The sequence below is a fragment of the Heloderma suspectum genome, chromosome 6 (genome assembly GCF_057233095.1).
Source record: "Heloderma suspectum isolate Gila_16-S chromosome 6, 16-S_ref, whole genome shotgun sequence".
Taxonomy (NCBI): domain Eukaryota; kingdom Metazoa; phylum Chordata; class Lepidosauria; order Squamata; family Helodermatidae; genus Heloderma; species Heloderma suspectum.
The window spans coordinates 882,186-900,509 of NC_139463.1; the positions used below are offsets into that span (position 1 = coordinate 882,186).

The following is an 18,324-nucleotide window of genomic DNA, read 5'->3' on the forward strand; positions in this document are numbered from 1 at the left end:
TCACACACAACTGGCAGTTTATGAGAAGGGGGCAAGCAAACTTTGGACTGAGGGACTGAAGTGATGCACAAGGCAGAGAAAACAAGAACTATTTTACCCAACTATTGAGGACAACTGTGTAAGCTTTCACGGAGCACAGAATTCATGAGCCAATTGCCCCTTAGCCTCTTGGGTGCTCTTCCCAAATGGCCAATGTGCCTGCTACTCTTGGCATGGGATGTTCCTCTGTTTGCAGCAACCTGTCCTGTTTTCTCTTACCTGGCTACTCTGTTTCAGTCTTGTGCCATCCCAGTTCCAGGGGCCTGCTTCTGGGTGGCTTGTAACAAAGGCAGAAAAGACCCAAGGATCTGTTTTTTAGTTCAGTGGCTGAGCATGGAAAGAATGATGCATCAGACCAAAAATGCAGTGAGATGAGATGGTATTCTAGGATTTGTTATAAAAGTGGAGATCAGGAGCATTTGCTTGTGTTGGACAGGAGAAGGGAAGTGGGATGTTGTGGAAACCATATGAGCTTGGCAGGGCTTGGAGTCATGGAGCTGGGGAGTGGGACTCTCAGACTGCTGCCCTTGGATAGCCCTCCAACTCTGCGTCTCTCTATTCATCACAACAGCAAGGAGTAGTTAGTTGCAAAGCTGTGGCTGCTGTAGAGGCATTGAAGGGCTGGAGGATTTCTAGCCTTTGGTCTTGGTGAATTGTTCTCCTTGAAGCTGGCTAGTGCCCAGCGTTGTCTTTCCTACGGCTAGTCAAGGCTGCTGTTTGTTTCAGAATTCCTGGGATTGCTATGTTTGGCTTTCTAGGAAGGGAGAAGTGAAGCTTTGGTGGCATGCTCAGACTTCCCTGCCCATTTGCCTGTGTATTTCTCTCCCAGCTTAGGAGCTACAAAGGCTGTCCTTGTGCTTCCCAAAGCACCAGTCCCTTTTGATGTTCACCAGCTGCCCTTTCGGCCAGGCTTGTCGAGTGAGCCTCGCTTCTTCCTCAGCTGCACATTGTTTACTTCTTGCAGGGAGCCCCACATGTCCAAGGGGAGTGGCTGGCAGAGGAGACATGATGAGGCTGCTGCTCTCTGCAGTGCTGTGTGCAAAACCAGAGCCTCTGTGTGCTGCGCTTGCTCCCACAGCACTTCTTACGCAGCTCTGCTTAATTCAACTTGGTCACAGAAGCTGTAGCTGAGATTATGTTTCATGAAATGACCTCCTTTAGAGGAATCCCCTGGCATGTTGTATAGGGGATTTTGCACACATCTTGCCCTCCCATTCCTTTCAATGCTGGCAAGAGAGTTTGCCACTTGATGTAATGCTGAAAAACAAGCCACCACTTTGCTTCCTCCACAGTCTCCGACTATGTTGTGAATGTCCGAGAAAGGAAGAAAGGCAGCCAGAAGGCAGCTATTCCTCCAAGCTGCTTTTCTAGCACTGACTTCCAGCAAATGGCTCTCTTCTTGCATCAACTGTTCCTGGCTGTAGTCCACAGCATGGCTCTTCCCAGAGTGAATGTTCCTTCATCTATCAAATGCACCTGTCTGTGTGTGTGCACGCACATGGGTGTGTTCTGGGAAGTACCCCAGGTGTTTGTGGTAGGATGGGATGATCAGCATTCTCTGGGAAGAGTGCAAAAGAGACTGCAAGGATGAGTTTGGTTCTGATTTAAATGTGGGAGCAGGTTCAGCTCCGTTCTCCACTACTGGCAGTGAACAGCCCTAACTGGCATACAGGGTTGGGATCTTCTTCTCAGGCTGCCCTGATTGGCTTCCTTCTGATTTGGTTGGGGGACCCTCATGCTCTTTCCGTGTCTGCCTGTTCTGGTGTGTGGGGTGGCTGCCTTCACTGAGCTCTTCCCCATCCCGGCTGAATCCTGCAGTGGCTCCTGTTAAAGGCTCTGAGGCAAGGCAACAGGCTGCAATTTGGAACACAGTGGTAAGGAGGCAGCAAGGTTTAGCTGCCACCTCAGCAGTCCCTGAGCCTTTCTCTTAGTGGAATGAATGGCTCCCTTCTGCTTCCAGGGTGGGATACTGCGTTTGTGGCAGCATCCCATGCCAACACTGGGCGGGCTTTGCCCGACTCTGCACACCTTTCTGTGTGCAGAGTGAACAGAGATGTGCTCTATCCCCATGGGGGCCTCATAATACACAGGCCTTCTTGACTGCCTTCCCCACAGGCCCTTCCCAGCACAGGGACAGGCATGTTGGTAGTCAGTCATATGTCTTCTTTATTACTCAGGATGTCTGTGGTCACCAGTTTTTGATGCCACAGAGCACTGAGAAATGTAGCTGAGCAGGGGGACTTCCCTCCCCCCCCACACACACACAAATTACTATGAGGGATTTGGCACCAGCAGATGGATGCTGAACTTTCAGCTTCAAGTTGAATTGGATCAAGCAGAAGTCAGCCTAATCTCACCTTCTTTATCCAGTAGCAGCAGCTGTCATGTAGAAGCCCACATGCCACGCATGAAGGCAGATGCCCTCTCCTTCTGTTGCTCCCCACCAGTTGTTAATCAAAAGTACACTGCCTCTACACATGGAGGTTCCATTGAGCTCCTATGGCTAATAGCCACCAAGCAGCCTATTCTCCATGAATTCCTCTCAGCTCAAGTGTGACCAGCAGCTCTCTTGGAGTTTGGGAGGTGCACTTTCATTGTGACATGCAGCTAATGGTGCATTAATCCAACATACAGCATGTGGGGCTTCTTGCTTATAACTTTCAGCCTCCACTTACTTGGGAACAGGCATTTGGTACTGCTACAGATTTTCTAGTCCATCTTTTATTTTCTCTGTAGCTTTACCTTTAAACTGTCTCTCTCTCTCTCTCTCTCCCTCCTTGCAGGATGAGCAGTTCCTAGGCTTTGGCTCAGATGATGAGGCCAAAGAACAAAGTTCTGCCAAGTCTCCCACAGGTATGTTCAGTTTGCTGCAGTCTGGCCATGCTTGCTCTGATGGGATCTAGATGTGGCTGCTTTAAAGACTGCACTGCCAAGTGCTGCAGGCCCCTGGGTTACAGCCTGAAATGCACCTTCTGTCTCTTTGCCTTGTCAGTCTGTACAAGGGAATGTGACTGAGCTCTACAGTTCAAGTCTGCTTTGGGCTTCCTTTTTGGGGAGGGGGAGAAATGGGATACAAATCCTGCAATAAATGCAGTTTCTGTGTTACCCTGTAGCATCATGAATCTACACCTGCTGAAGCCAGCCGGGGAGTGTGCTTGGGGGGGGGGGGGGCAGCTATTAACTCCCAACTCTCCCTGCTGCTGAGCTCTTGGAGCTAGCTAGCAACTCAGCAGGGAGTGCTGAATCTAACAGGAAAAGTTGTGTGCCTTAAGCTGCCTTATATTCTCCAACCCTTGGCTGCTGGTTTCTGTCCTAATTCACTTCCAAGTATGTAGCACCTAGTGGAGGTTGTACATTACTTCCAGTCATGAGCAATGGGTTAAAACCAAATAATACACTATTAATAACACAGCTCTCAGTTTGGTACATCCTGAATGCTACCTGTGGTCTGTGTTTCTAGGAAGAAATGAGAGGATGTTGCCAACCAGTTGACTGTAAGGGGAAAACTTTGGTCCATTTTAGTCAAGTGGACAGAAGCTCTTTTCCTTTAGCATACAGTGGGCTAGTTCACACATTCATTTTCAGCCACGGTGCCTTAAATAAGCCACTGTGGTTTGCAGCATGTGCCAGGTACCTGCGGCAACCCATTCCATAACCCAACCCCCACTTGGGGGTTGTTGTGTTGTCCAAACCACCCAGAACCCACGGGCTGTGTTAGGGTTGTATGTGATATGTTAGCCACGTGAACAACCCACCTTTGCTGGGTTTGGACAACACAACAACCTATGAGTGGGGGTTGGATTATGGAACGTACACCCGCAGACACCTGCCAAGTGACGCAAACCATGGTGGTTTCGTGGTTATTTAAGCAGCCATTTCTGAAAATGATTGTGCAAACCCACCAACTGTTTAAGTTGTTGTTTTAAAAAATCTGTTTTTTCTGGGTTCTGTACCTGTTTGTATCCCACGTGACTTGTCGGGATGCATTCATCCATGTCTTGCAAGGGGCTGTGTAGACAGCATGTGGAAATGCCTAATATGCTGCTGGCCCTACCAAGAACTGTATCTCATCAAGAACAGACGCCTGAGTTTCCTTGTTTTCCCTTGTCTCTCCCCATTCCTTTTTTCTTTTGTGTCGGGCGGGGGGGATTGTCTCATTTTTATTGATTTGTAAACCACCCTGGGAGCCTTTCTGGCTAAAGAGCAGAGTATAAATGTTTTAAATAAATAAATAATGTACACTTTCCCCTTTTTTGTCTTCTTCTGCAATCTCAGTCAAAGCAAGTGCACGTAAACCTCGTGGGAGACCCCGAAACACCTCAGACCGAAGCTCAGTTGTGCTCTCAGAGTCTTTGCCAGTGTATTTACCTTCAAGCAAACCAGAACCCATACCCATGGAGAAAATAAAGAAGAAAGACGAGAAAAGTGGAGAAAAGCGGCGAGGGAGGCCTCCTGCGCTTACCAGTGTGAAGTTCAAGATCACCCGCAAAGAGGGTATTCCAGATGCTCAGAAAGGAGGCAAGGAGGAAAAAGAGAATCTCAAGAAAATAAAACGGGCACCATCCACTACATTTCAGCATGCTGCGAAAATCAAGAAATTAAGAGCAGGCAAACTCTCCCCCCTGAAGTCTCAATTCAAGCTTGGGAGAAATGGGGTTCAGATCGTACGCAGGAGAGGAAGGCCACCATCTTCTGACCGTTTAAAGACTGTGCCAGCCCTCATTGTGAGCTCCCAGTTGGAGAAAGCACAGCGGGTGCGGAAGGAAAAAGAGGGAGCCCCACCCCTCCCCAAAGAGGAGAAGCCAGCTGTCAGGCAGAGCCCGCGCAGGCCGGTCAGGATGATTCCTTCCTCCAAGAGGACGGATGCCACCATTGCCAAGCAGCTCCTGCAGAGGGCCAAGAAGGGGGCCCAAAAGAAGATTGAGAAGGAAGCTGCCAAGCTGCAGGGCCGGAAGGGGAGGACGCAACTCAAAAACATCCGGCAGTTCATCATGCCAGTGGTGAGTGCAATCTCTTCTCGGATCATTAAAACTCCCAAGCGTTTCATCGAGGACGAAGACTATGACCCACCCATCAAGATTGCACGCCTGGAGTCCACACCCAACAGCCGCTTCAGTGCTACCTCTTGTGAGTCCAGTGAGAAGTCCAGCGGTGCCTCTCAGCACTCCTCTCAGTTGTCTTCGGATTCCTCGCGGTCCAGCAGTCCCAGTGTCGATACATCCACAGATTCCCAGGCCTCTGAAGAGATGCAGGCACTATCGGAAGAATGCAGCAATACTCCAGAAGTCCACTCTTCGTTGCCCATCTCCCCATCCCCTGATAACGAGAGTGGCGAGAGGAGGAGGAGGAGGTTTTCGATGGCAGAGAGAAATTTTGTGCCCAAAGCAGCTAAAAAACTGCCCAGCCTCCAAAGTGTGTCCCAGCAGCAATCGTCGTCTTCCTCTCCTCCCCCACCACTCCTTAGTCCACCCCCACCCCTTCAGCCAGCTGCTGGCATCTCTGACCATGCACCATGGTTGATGCCTCCCACCATTCCTTTGGCGTCACCTTTTTTGCCCTCTTCAGCTGCTCCTATGCAAGAGAAACGCAAATCAATTCTCCGAGAGCCAACGTTCCGCTGGACCTCCTTGAAGCACTCTCGGTCTGAGCCCCAGTACTTTTCCTCAGCCAAGTATGCCAAAGAAGGTCTCATCCGCAAGCCCATCTTTGACAACTTCCGGCCTCCACCGCTGACCCCTGAGGACGTTGGCTTTGCCTCTGGCTTTTCAGCTCCTGGGGCCACCGCTCCAGCCCGCTTGTTTTCTCCTCTTCACTCCGGAACAAGATTTGATCTACACAAGAGAAGCCCCCTGCTGCGGGCTCCCAGGTTCACCCCAAGCGAGGCCCACTCACGTATTTTTGAGTCTGTAACTTTGCCTTCCTCCATCAGTCGAAGTGCTGCTGGAAGCAGTACAGCAGTAGCCTCTTTGAGAAAACGCAGGCGGAGAGTGTTCAGCCCAATTCGATCCGAACCCAGATCTCCTTCACACTCCATGAGGACAAGAAGTGGGAGACTGAGCACCTCTGACCTATCCTCTCTCACTCCATCAGCATCAGTCTCTTCCTCTCTAGCAAGCATTTCTGTGGGTTCCCTTACCACTAGTGCCTTAAACTCCACCACGTTCACCTTTCCTTCCCATTCCCTCTCCCAGCCAGGGGAATCAGCTGAGAAAAATCAGAGACCAAGGAAGCAGGCAAGCATTCCAGCTGAGCCCTTCTCCTCCAGTAGTCCTGCACCCCTCTTTCCATGGTTCACACCAAGTCCCCAGACAGAGAGGGGCAAGAGCAAAGACAAACCCACCGAGGAACCCTCCAAAGATAAAGAAAGTGACAAAGGTCTTGAAAAGGAGAAGAGCAGAGAAAGAGACAGGGAGAGGGAGAAAGAAAACAAACGGGAGTCCAGGAAAGAGAAGAGAAAAAAGGATCCTGAAATCCAGAGCAGCTCAGCTATGTTCCCATTGGCGCGTGTTTCCAAAGGAAAAGTTGTTGTCAATGAAGATGTGGCCATTTCCTCTTCTGCCAAAAAACCTGCAGGGCGGAAGAAAGCGGCAGCAGCAGCAGCTGATCCAGGAGCAGACATACCTCCAGTGGTTCTTGTGGACTCTGCAGCAGCCATCATCAAGACTAAGCTACCCAAGAAAGGCCGTGGGGGGTTAGAAAAATCCAGTCTGGAACTTGGTCTGGCTGCCTCTTCTGTGGAAAAGGAAGAGTCCCTGCGTCTCCCTGCTGCTGCGGTCAGCATCGTGAAACATTCCTCCATCAGTTCAGTGTTGGCTCATGCGGACAAGCTTCCAATGACAGACAAGAGGGTGGCCAGTCTCCTGAAGAAAGCGAAAGCCCAGCTGTACAAGATTGAGAAGAGCAAGTCCCTCAAGCAAATGGATCAGCCGAAAGGACAGGTAGTTCTCCAAACGGTGGCTTTGAAAAGAGCTAGCCCAGGAAGGCAGTAGCCATGGCAGCAATAGGCTGCGCCTGTTGGGGCATACTGGGGATGGGGGGAGCAAAGGCTGTAGAGATAAGTGGCCTGAGAAGGGTTCAAATGTAGCAAGACCCTCAGGTTCTGTAAGCAAGCTTGGAGATGCGCCTATTGAGCTCTGTTAAACCACCTGTTGCCTTGATCTTGTGTCTTGCCCATACCATGGGATCATGTATCTAGGAAAGAGAAATAGCTTGAACAATTCAAAGAATTGCTGGTGAAAGTTTTCTCATTTTATCATCATGCTTCCACTTGTCTGTTATACATTGCTCCCTGCCCCGCCGTCTTGGGACACCACACACGGCAGCTACTAGATCATAGAATCATAGAATAGTAGGGTTGGAAGGGGCCTACAAGACCATCGAGTCCAACCCCCTGCTCAGTGCAGGAATTCAAGTCAGAGCATTCCTGACAGATGGCTGTCCAGCCTCATCTTGAATGCCTCCTCCTTAGGTCTATTATTTATTTATTTAATTTCATTTATGTACTGCCCAATAGCTGAAGCTCTCTGGGCGGTTCACAAAAATTAAAACCAAAGAGCACACAATAAAACAATACAAAATATATAAAACATTAACATCACACTAAACAATACAACCAGAATAAAACCAGAATAAATTTTTCATTTTTGTGAACCGCCCAGAGAGCTTCGGCTATTGGGCGGTATAGGAATGAGTGAATGAATGAAACCTAGCATCAGTGCAGGGATTTAAAATACAGATTTAAAACAGCAAAGCTAAAAGTCTAAAGAGCTAAAATGCTAAAATGCCTGGGAAAATAAAAAGGTCTTCACCTGGCGCTGGAAAGAATACAGTGTAGGCGCCAGGCAAACCTCACTAGGGAGTTCATTCCACAGCCAGGGTGCCACAGCAGAAAAGGTCATTGGTTCCATTGTCGGATTGCTCTAACAGTCAGGAAGTTTCTCCGGATGTTCAGCCATCTCAATAGCAGGATAAAAGCTCCGTGTGAAGAAGCCCCAGGTCGTTCTCAACAGAGAAAGGAGCCTGCAGTCTCGGGGCCCTGATGGCCTTCGGGGCATTTCCAGTGCATTAGCCATCGAGGTGTCGCTGCTGCTGGCCCCTCCCTCTTAAAAATATACTTTTGAAAGATATAATTTAGGGCCAAGCTAGATGTGAGGTTCGTACCATTTGTCCTCATGTGGTGATCGCTTTTTTAAAAACACCCAAATACCTGGTGCAGGGGGACCACGCTGGATCGGGACCATTGTGAGTGGTCGGAGGAAAGCTTTCCTCATGATGAATAGCAGACACGCCCCTCCCCCCTGATTTGGATAGGAACTGTGGAGGCATAGGGTTAAAGCCTCCTCCACCAGGCCATAGTCCTCCTCGCCCCACCCCCACCCCAGCTATTTCTCTAAAAAATTCACAGCCATGTCTTCCAACATCTAGATGTGGTTCAGAGTTTTTTCTAACTGGCCATTTCATGCCTTTTATGTATAAGTAGCTGCAGCAAGAATGCACGCTATGGTTAGCCTTGGTCACTGTATTTTTTTAAAAAGTAATTTTTAAAAGAGTCGGTGTTCATTAGAAAAAAATGATGCCAGTCTCTAGTCTGCTGTCCTGTGAATGGGACTGACTTGGAAACGGAGATTTGGAGAAGGGTCAGAAAGTGACAACTGATGCTCTGCAGCCTGCTCCTTTCCAGTGACTTTGAGGTGCTTCCGGGGGGATAATGAATTGTGTCTTAAGTGCTCCAGATGGCCTCTTCCCAACACTCCCTGTGTTCTTGCCCCCTTGGAACCCAGGGTCAAGAGAGTGATTCCTCAGAAACCTCCGTGCGAGGGCCACGCATCAAGCATGTCTGTAGAAGGGCAGCTGTAGCGCTAGGCCGCAAGCGAGCAGTCTTTCCAGACGACATGCCCACTCTGAGTGCCTTACCATGGGAGGAACGGGAGAAGATACTGTCTTCCATGGGGAATGATGGTAAGTGTCTGGGGCTGCCTTTCCTCTGGCAGGATGCTCCCGTGGTTGTAGGTGGCCAAAGAGGGTGGAGAATGGAAGAGTTGCGCATCCAGAAAATGGGAAGGGGGTGGTGGTCCCTGCTGGGCTGCTGCTTTAGGGAAACAGCAAGTGGCCTTTCTGCTCTCAAGCCCAAAGCCCGTTCTGTTGATGAGCCATTTCTCCTTTGTTGGCTGCTGAATTAATAGCTGGTGTTTCGTTTGACAGACAAGTCCTCAGTTGCTGGTTCAGAAGATGCCGAGCCCCTTGCGCCTCCCATCAAGCCTATTAAACCTGTCACCAGAAACAAGGCCCCTCAGGAGCCTCCAGTGAAGAAAGGCCGGCGATCACGGCGCTGTGGGCAGTGCCCAGGCTGCCAAGTCCCAGAGGACTGTGGAGTTTGCACAAATTGCCTGGATAAGCCAAAGTTTGGTGGGCGGAACATTAAAAAACAGTGCTGCAAGTAAGTGTATGGGTGTGAAGCCTTCCCCACGCCCCACCCCTCCTTGGGGCAGCAGAGCCTGCCCATTGCTCTGGGAGTGAGGGAGGCCATCTGCCATTTCTCTGTGACATTTATACCCTGCCTTTCTGTAATATACCCAAAGTGGAATATTTAGCCAGGGGGAAATCCTTTGGCTCTAAGGAATGTAAGACTGGCGCCTTTGCCATGCTCTGGCAAAGTTCTCCCTGGAGCTCTACCCTGCCTGGGCTTCACTGTGGCAGTCAGGTTCTAAAGGTTTCTCAGACAGTGGCAGGGAAGTGGGCAGCCCCACCTTGGCCATGCTCTGTTCAGCTTCCTCCTTTCTTCCATCTTTCTGGCTGTGGGTTTGACTAGGCTGGGTAAGTTGCTGAACATGGAAACTAAAGTGTTGATGTGAAAGTTGCTCCCTTGTGTGAAAATGTGCCACTGGATGCTTGCTCTGATCAATCGTCCTCACGGCAGCCTGGCCAACCTTCAGGACAAGGTTTCAAGCCTCGGTCAAGTTGGGAGGGAGGGCAGTTATTTGGTCTACTCAACTGGAAAGTAAGACTTTGAATTCGGGAAGAGGCTTCAGAAGTAGGTTCCTTTCAGTGCAGCAGAAAGGCTGTCACAGCAAAGCCAGTCCTGCTTGGCAGGTGGTGGCTGTGGCCTTTCCCATTCAGTTCCCCCAGTTGGTCTGGAGTTGCTTTCAAAAGGGCCCTTGACATGGCTGGAAGTCTACAGTGCTTGTGTCTTTCAAGCAGTGCCTTCTCTTGGAGGTCTTGTGGGAGATGCTGGGAGCCAAAAGCCTCCCACAACATCTGAATGGGAATCCAACGCTTTGTGTGGCATGATGGGTCCTGCCATCTCCTCCCTTGATTCTCGCAACTTGCTTATTTCATCCTAGGATGAGGAAGTGTCAGAATTTGCAGTGGATGCCGTCAAAAGCCTATCTCCAGAAGCAAGCCAAAGGTAGAAATTGGAGAGGCCGTGTGGGGGATGCAGATGGGAAGGCCATGGGTGGGCCGGCCCTGCCCCTTGGGCAGCACTTTCTCCTCTGCCCATTGCACTACTGCAGGCTGTGCCATCTGTCCTTGCATCTGTGGTGCTCTTTTTTGCTCTACAGCTGTGAAAAAGAAAGAGAAGAAATCCAAGTCCAATGACAAGAAAGAGAGCCACGCTGGGAAGAGCCAGTTGGAGCCTGGGCAGAAAACACCAGCTCCTCCACTCGTCCCAGTGAAAGAGGATCATGCCTCCAAGAGGGGCAGCGAACCTGCCCGGAAGCTGAGTGAGGAGGGGCCACTGCCACAGCCACCTCTCCCAGACACCAAACAGGTCCCTCCCCCTGCAGCTGCTCCTCGGAAAACTGGGAAACAGGCACCATCGCCCCTGCAGGTGTCCCCCACCCCGCCGCCAAGCTCAGGCCCACCCAAGAAGGAAGTCCCCAAAACCATCCCTGCTGATCCCAAGAAAAAGCCAGCTCCACCACCAGAACCAGGTATGTCTTGATACGCTTTGGGAACGAAGTCAAGCACCTCTGGGCAGTGTGGCTGCTTCCAGCGGGAAGGAGATGTGGAAACATCTGCTGTAATAATCTGGCTCTAGGCGGGGCAGGACATGGGAGCCATCTCAGGGCAGCCACGTTTGGAAGAGGATGGCATGCTGCACGAATCCTGTGTTGCCCACTCCCTCCATGATGGATTGGAATTGCCAATTCCACCCCTCTCATTTGCACGCACACACTGCTTGCCACATAACTGTTACTGCACATGCTCTCTCTGTCTTGCAAAGCAGGCAGGCGCTGTGGAAAGTCCATTATGGGTTGCTCCCTTTGCCTTTATCTTTCTGCCCAGTCAGGGCCAAGATATGGGACATGGCCAGTGTTTATCTGGGACTGGGCTGCAAGTTCATTACTGTGAAAAGAATAAAATAGAGGCTATCAATATGGGGTGTCCAGATCAGGTAAGATTTGCTGAAGTCTAACAGAAGCAGAGTTGGAACAGAACGAGCAACATTTGGAACAGTGAGCTGCAGGCCCAGGACCTCCTCTAGACCAGGTTCTTGTGTGCTTGCTTGTACAGGAAACTCTAGAACATTGCATGAGAGGCAGAGAGGTGTATGCCACCAAATGTGAGCAGCTTTCTCAGTACTCTCCCATCCAGGCTGTGGCAGTGAAAGGCAGGGATGAACACAGTAACCATCAGGTCTTGGGATCCCAGGGCAGTGGAGGGACTTGCTGGTCCCACAGTGAGTGAGGCTTCCAGTTGCTAGAGCTCATAGAAGGGCTGACTTGAGATCCCAGGGACAGGGGGAGTGGGGTCTAGAGGGCATTTGTCCCATGCATATCCTTCATATATCTATGTGTTATACTGCCCTGTTTGGCTCTAAATGCTTATCAGGCTAGCCAGAAACAGAAGGAATTCAAGCAAAGGGCACAGTGAGTCCATGGATGGGAGATGCCCAAGGAAAGGATGGCTGGGCACAGCACTCTGACTGGCTGTGGGCAAAAGTTATTGCCAGGAAGTATGAGCAAATAGAGGGTGGCATGTTGTTTTCTGCTTTCCACAAGTTGCTATTTCCTCAAGTCCCTGAATTCCTCTTGACATCAAGAGGCCACTCTTTGCTTGTAACAAAGTGCACTTGTACTTTGACTAGGCATAGAGCAAAGCAAGCAGAAGAAAATCACTCCTCGTCCAAGCTTACCAGTGAAACAGAAGCCAAAAGAAAAGGTAACTGGCTCTTTTGCTCTTTGTCTTGGGTGAATGGAAAGAGTTCTTTTGTGTCTGGATCCTTGTATGTAATAGCCCATGAAGATGAAACAACTTGAGAATTCCCTCTGAACTGCTTGCAGGCCCTTTTGCTTGGCTCCCCAAGGGGCAGGCTGATGCCCACCTCCTCCTTCTCAGCAGGCCTTTTTTTCCCCCCAATGTGGCTTGTGCATGGAATGGTCTCTTGCCAAGGACAGGCAGGGCCTATGCCTTTTAGTGCTAATAGATTTCAGTGAGTGTAGGTTTGCTTAAAAAAAATGGTAATAACTGCTGAAATGAGTTCTGCTTTCAAGATTAGACTGACCATTTGCTTTCATTTTCTGAAACTCCTGTTGTTCCTTGCTTTTCAAAGTCTACAGTGGGGGAGGACAACCTCCACCTCACAGAAGTAGCAAATCTGGCCCACAGATGGTTGGACACTCTCTATGTGCCCTGCCCCTTGGTCCCAAGGAGAGTAATCCACATGTTATTTCCAATCCCTGATAGGAGATAACAAGGGGATTCCCTCACATGACTTGGTGAGGCCTTCCAGGAGCAGGAAGGAGGCGGCTGGTTTGCCTGGGGCTTGCAGAAGCCGGGTTAGTCTCTTCCTGCTCCTCTTGCACCTCTGTTGGGATGCCAGTCGCATGGGAATGAGTTGCCCAACTTGGTCATGGCTTGCAGGAGCCTGCTCTTGCAAGTGCTGGCTAAGTCCCTTTCCCCATGCAGATAGGCACAGAGTTCCATGCCTCTCTGGCCAAAGAGAGAGAGGAAAAAAATGGATGGGGCAGATGAGGGAGGGGCTCAGGTGAGGGAGGGGCAGGGGCCAACCTCTTGATGTCTTCCAGCCCACCAGCTTGGTCTGAGGGTGTGGGTGGGAGGAATCTGACCCCTGGACCAAATTTGGTTGGTCTAAAAGGAGCCAAGTGATGATGGTAATCCTCAGATTCAGGATATGAATAACTAGATACATAGTTGATCCTGCTTCTCCTGGGAGTCGGAGCAGAGAACTTGGGATGTAGAAAATAAAATATTTTGTGCGTATTTATCCAGGAGAAGCCCCCTCCAGTCAACAAGCCAGAGAACAGCACACTTAATTTGCTGAGCACTTTATCAAATGGTAGCAGTTCCAAACAGAAGCCCCTAACAGATGGAGTCCACAGGATCCGAGTGGACTTTAAGGTAACAGGGATGGCTTGGGGTGTTGCTTGCTCCTTTCTCCACCAAGAATGTGGCTCTTGGAACTTGCAGGATGTAGTAACAATCTGGTCTGTTAGGACCCCCCGCCCCACTGCTCTCCAAAGAGCTGTTCTGCTGAAAGCTGCCTCATGTTCATCCTGGATGGGGCCTGTTGCTTCTTGACATGGCACGCAGTAGATGAGTAAGCCTGATTATTACAAAAGGCAATTCCAGTAGATTCCACAAAACGAGGCAGCCTCCAGAGGCCTCTCTAGTCCAGCATCCTGTTACCCACACACTGGCCAATCAGATAACCCAATGGGAAGGACACAAGCAGGACACAAGTGGAACAGCTTCCTCCCCCTCTTGTTTCCAGCAAATGGTATCAGAAGCTTACTTCCTCTGATACTGGAGGCAAGATATAGCTATTGCAACTAGTAGCAATTGATAGTTCTATCCTCCATGAATTTGTTTAATCTCCTTTTAAAGCCATCCAAACTGGTGGCCATCTTGTGGTAGCAAGTTCCATAGTTTAACTCTGTGAAGAAGTCCTTCCTTTTATCAGTCTTGAATCTCTCACAATTCAGCTTCATCGGGTGACACTGGGTCTAATATGAGACAGGGAGAAAAACTTTCTCCACACCATGCATCATGGTATAAATCTGTAATATGTCCCCTCTGAATTTCCTTTTTTTCTAAGCTTTTTTTTTTTAAAAAGCCCCAAATGTTGAAACCTCTTCTCATAGGAGACTTGCTCCAGCCCCTTGATCATTTTAGTTGCCCCATTCTGCACACTTCTTCCAGCTCTAAAATATCCCTCTTGAGGTGGGGTAACCAGAACTATATTTACTTATTTGTAATCCACTCAATACCTAATGTTGTATGCATTTTTTAAACTAAAATGCATACAATAGTTAAAAATATAAAACACAATACAAATGTTTAAAATAATAAATTACAATATAATGCAAAACAATAAACAGCACAAGAATCAATAAAACAGCTATAATAACTTAGAACTAGGTTTCTAAAATGCCTGGGAGAAAAGAAAGGCCTTTGCCCGGCACTAAAAAGATAACAAGGTAGGTGCCAGGCAAACCTCTTTGGGGAGTTTATTCCGTAAGTGGGGTGCCACCACTGAGAAGGCCCTCTCTCTTGTAGCCACCACCTAGCTTCCTTTGGCAGGGACACCCGGGGGAGGGCCTCTGAAGATGACCTAAGGGTCCAAGCAGGTACATGCCTTTAGATACTCTGTTCCCAGGCTATTGAGGGCTTCAAAGGTCAACACCAACACTTTGAATAGGGCTGGAAATGGACTGGAAGCCAGTACAATGAAGCACTGGCATCACATGATCAAATTGGCCAGTCCCAGTTAGTAACCTAGCAGCTCTGTTTTGAACTGACAGGAGTTTCTGAACCATCTTCAAAAGAAGCCCAACATACAACGCATTGCAGCAATCCAACCGGAAGTTACCAGAGCATGGATAACTCTCGCCAGGCTGTCTCTGTCCAGATAGGGTTGCAGCTGGTACATCACCGGAAGCTGATAAAGGGTGCCCCTGGTCACCGAGGTTACCTGTGCCTCAAGTGAGAGTGATGAATCCAGAAGCACCCACGAGCTGCTTGCCTGATCTTTCAGGGGGAGTGCAACCCCCTCCAGAGCAGGCTGAATGCCACTCAGCTGGGCAGATGAATCATCTGCCAACAGTACCTCTGTCTTATCTGGATTGAACTTCAATTTGTTGGCCCTCATACAGTCCATTACCCTGCTTAGGCACCGATTCAAGACTTTCACTGCCTCACCTGGGTTTGAAGAAAAAGAAAGGTAGAGCTGGGTGTCATTGGCATATTGATGGCATCTCAGTCCACATCCCCAGATAACCTCCCCCAGCAGTTTCATGTAGATATTAAATAGCATGGGTGTTAAAATTGAGCCCTGTGGAACCTCTTGATGTAATTGCCACAGAACAGAGCAATAATCCCCCAGCACCCCCTTCTGGAAGTGACCATCCATGTAAGAATGGAACCACTGTAAAACAGTGCCCCTAAGTCCTAACCATGGTCAGTGGTATCTAAAGCCCCTGAGAGGTCCAGGAGAACCAACAGAGTCACACTCCCCCTGTCTCTCTCTCAGCAAAGGTCATCCCACAACCAAAGCAGTTTCTCTCCCAAAGCCAAGCCTAAAGCCAGATTGAAATGGATCTAGAAAATCAACTTCATCCAAGAATACCTGGAGTTGATCAGCAACCACACGCTCAAGCACCTTGCCCAAGAAGGGGATGTTAGCAACCAGCTTGTAGTTCTTTGTTTCTGGGTTTAGGTTAGATTTCTTGAGGAGCGGCCTGATTACTGCCTTTTTTGAGGAGGCTGGTTCCTCCCCCTATCTCAAGGAGGAATTTACATCCTGTCAGACCCAACCGGCCATCCCCTCCTTATTAGATGTAACAAGCCAAGATAGGCAAGCATACAAGTGGTAGGTTGAACTTGTCCAAGCACCTTGTCTGCATCCTGATGCCTCAACAATTAAAACTCATCCAGTACAAGTGGACCACACAGTGCTCTGAACACCTCTGTTAATGGAACTGCACTAATAGAGGAATCGAAATTATGCCAAATACGAGTGATTTTATCTTCAAAGTATCATGAAAATTTATCACAGTGAACTGTTGTGCGTGCAACCAGTTCACTCTCAGGGTGAGATTGTAATAACTCCTTCACCCAAAATAGCTCTGCCGGACAGCACCGTGAAGATGCAATGGAGGTGGAAAAGAACTTCTTTACACAGTATTCCACTTGTGTCCACACCATAGATTTGGGCATTATGATATTGGTAGTTATATTTTCAGTTCCTTTCCTAATAATCCCCAACATGGAATTTGCCTTTTTCACAGCAGCCACACGGAGTTAGTGTTTTCATCAGCTGTCCACCACAAACCCAAGATCCCTTTCTTGGTCAGTCACCGCTAGCTTGGATCCTATCAGCATAAATGTGAAGCTGGGATTTTTTGCCCCAGCATGCATCATTTTACACTTGCTTACTTGGAACCGCATTTGCCATTATAATGTCCATTTCCCAGTTTGGAGGGAACCATTTGGAGATATCTCACTAGTCTAAGAGTTACCACGACTCAATACAGCACTTTCCTTAGTATGTGACAAGAGCATCGGCAAACTAAACAGTTTCATAACTATGTTTGCAGGATCTTTCTTGGGCTGATTGCCCCAATTTCTGATCTCTTTGCAGTAGTTGGGCTTGGCATAAGAATGCTTTTCTTCTCATGTTCTTGTTTTTATGCTTTTTAGGAGGACTGCGAGGCTGAGAACGTTTGGGAAATGGGCGGTTTGGGTATCCTGACTTCCATCCCTATAACTCCCAGAGTAGTCTGCTTCCTCTGTGCCAGCAGTGGGCATGTGGAGGTAAGGACAGTCTGCCCTAAGCTGTTCAAAAGTGATGCATGTGTGATCGTGAAGCTAAAGGATGTTGGAACATAGCGATGGAATTGAATCCTTCATAAAGACTGCCCATTATTTTTGCAGAATCCGCTGCTGTTTGAAACGCAGCTTGGCCTGCCTCTGAAAGCACAGGCTAGCTGAGGGCTTCTGCCTCCAGGCCCCAGCTCCACTTGGCCTTTCATAAGTCTGACAAATACTTGTCGCTCTTTGCAGTGCCGGGTGAGGGGCTGGCAGTGTGCTCTGGAGATAAAGCAGCCCACTGACAAATAATTCAAATTAGAAGATTGTCCAGATCCATACCTGGGCAATTTGGTTATCTTGGCCTAGCTTTGCATTACCACTGAATGCTGGTGGGTGGATGGGTGGGTGTCTAAGCCTCTTTGAAAGAATGTTAAGGATGTGTAGAACTGAGGACCAAATGGGGGGCACAACATGTCCAGGCGCATGCATGCTTCTTCTGGAACCAGCCACTGGGCAAGTAGGTGCAGTAGAGAGTTGTGGTGCGCCACTGTCCTGCTGACTTGCTCTCTTCCCTTGTAGTTTGTGTATTGTCAGGTGTGCTGTGAGCCTTTCCACAAATTCTGTTTAGAGGACAGTGAGCGCCCCCTGGAGGACCAGTTGGAAAACTGGTGCTGTCGTCGCTGCAAGTTCTGCCATGTGTGTGGGAGGCAGCATCAGGCCACCAAGGTAGTCCAGGTTGCTTGAGCTTCTCCGGCTCCTTCTTTCTCTCTGGAACGTGGGACAGGGGTTACTGACATCATGAGGGATGGCAGGAGAGATGTTCAGGCTTCCAAACATACCGCGGCATTAAGGACTATTTTAAATAGAGCCATTCGGTCGTGTGGAACTGCCCTTGTGTCAAATGTCTCCAGCAGTGCAGGGGGTGCCTGGGCTTGGCTTAACGTTACTGCTGTTTTCTGCGTTTCTGCAGCAGTTGCTGGAGTGTAACAAGTGCCGAAACAGCTACCATCCGGAGTGCCTGGGACCAAACTATCCAACAAAGCCTACCAAGAAGAAGAAGGTTTGGGTACGTTCTGTTGTTCTGTCATGTGGGCATTTATAAGGTAAACATCATGACTTTTCCCCTTATAATGAGACTGCCAAATGTCTTAGCCTGGTCTTCAGAGTGGTGCACCATCCCCCTTAAAAATGCTCACCTTTTACAAGACAACACACAAGAAAATCTGTGTCCATCATATGCTGCTGATTTATAACATTCCCACCCATTGGTCATGGCAAAATAGGTGGGTTGAGGCATGTGTTCTGTTCCCTAGGTCACCAGTAGAGGACAGCATCTTCATTGAGTTTTTGACAAGAAAAACTGCACTGTTTTGCCTGGCCTTGGATGGATTTTAATGATGCTCTTTTGCAGTAATGGCAACCCGCCGGACATGTGTGGCCCTCAGCCACAGAAACTCCAGAGTGCCCCACGCACTTTTCCCCACCTCCTAGCTTATCAGCCATCCGCTGGGG

General features: G+C 49.1%; 1 protein-coding gene across 4 annotated transcripts in view; it reads left to right on the forward strand.

Annotated features, from left to right (window-relative positions):
- The window catches only part of KMT2A (lysine methyltransferase 2A), a 66,846-nt gene that overhangs the window by 11,612 nt on the left and 36,910 nt on the right, over positions 1-18,324 (forward strand). Inside the window, exons 2-12 of one of the 4 annotated variants that reach the window (XM_084860592.1) lie at positions 2,823-2,892; positions 4,315-6,977; positions 8,820-8,997; positions 9,241-9,475; positions 10,380-10,444; positions 10,599-10,970; positions 12,128-12,201; positions 13,273-13,401; positions 16,702-16,815; positions 17,392-17,538; positions 17,783-17,878. In XM_084860592.1, the coding sequence (XP_084716718.1) occupies positions 2,823-2,892; positions 4,315-6,977; positions 8,820-8,997; positions 9,241-9,475; positions 10,380-10,444; positions 10,599-10,970; positions 12,128-12,201; positions 13,273-13,401; positions 16,702-16,815; positions 17,392-17,538; positions 17,783-17,878 (4,143 nt within the window). The remainder of the gene's footprint in view (positions 1-2,822; positions 2,893-4,314; positions 6,978-8,819; positions 8,998-9,240; positions 9,476-10,379; positions 10,445-10,598; positions 10,971-12,127; positions 12,202-13,272; positions 13,402-16,701; positions 16,816-17,391; positions 17,539-17,782; positions 17,879-18,324) is intronic. The other 3 variants (XM_084860593.1, XM_084860594.1, XM_084860595.1) reach the window with 3 other exon arrangements.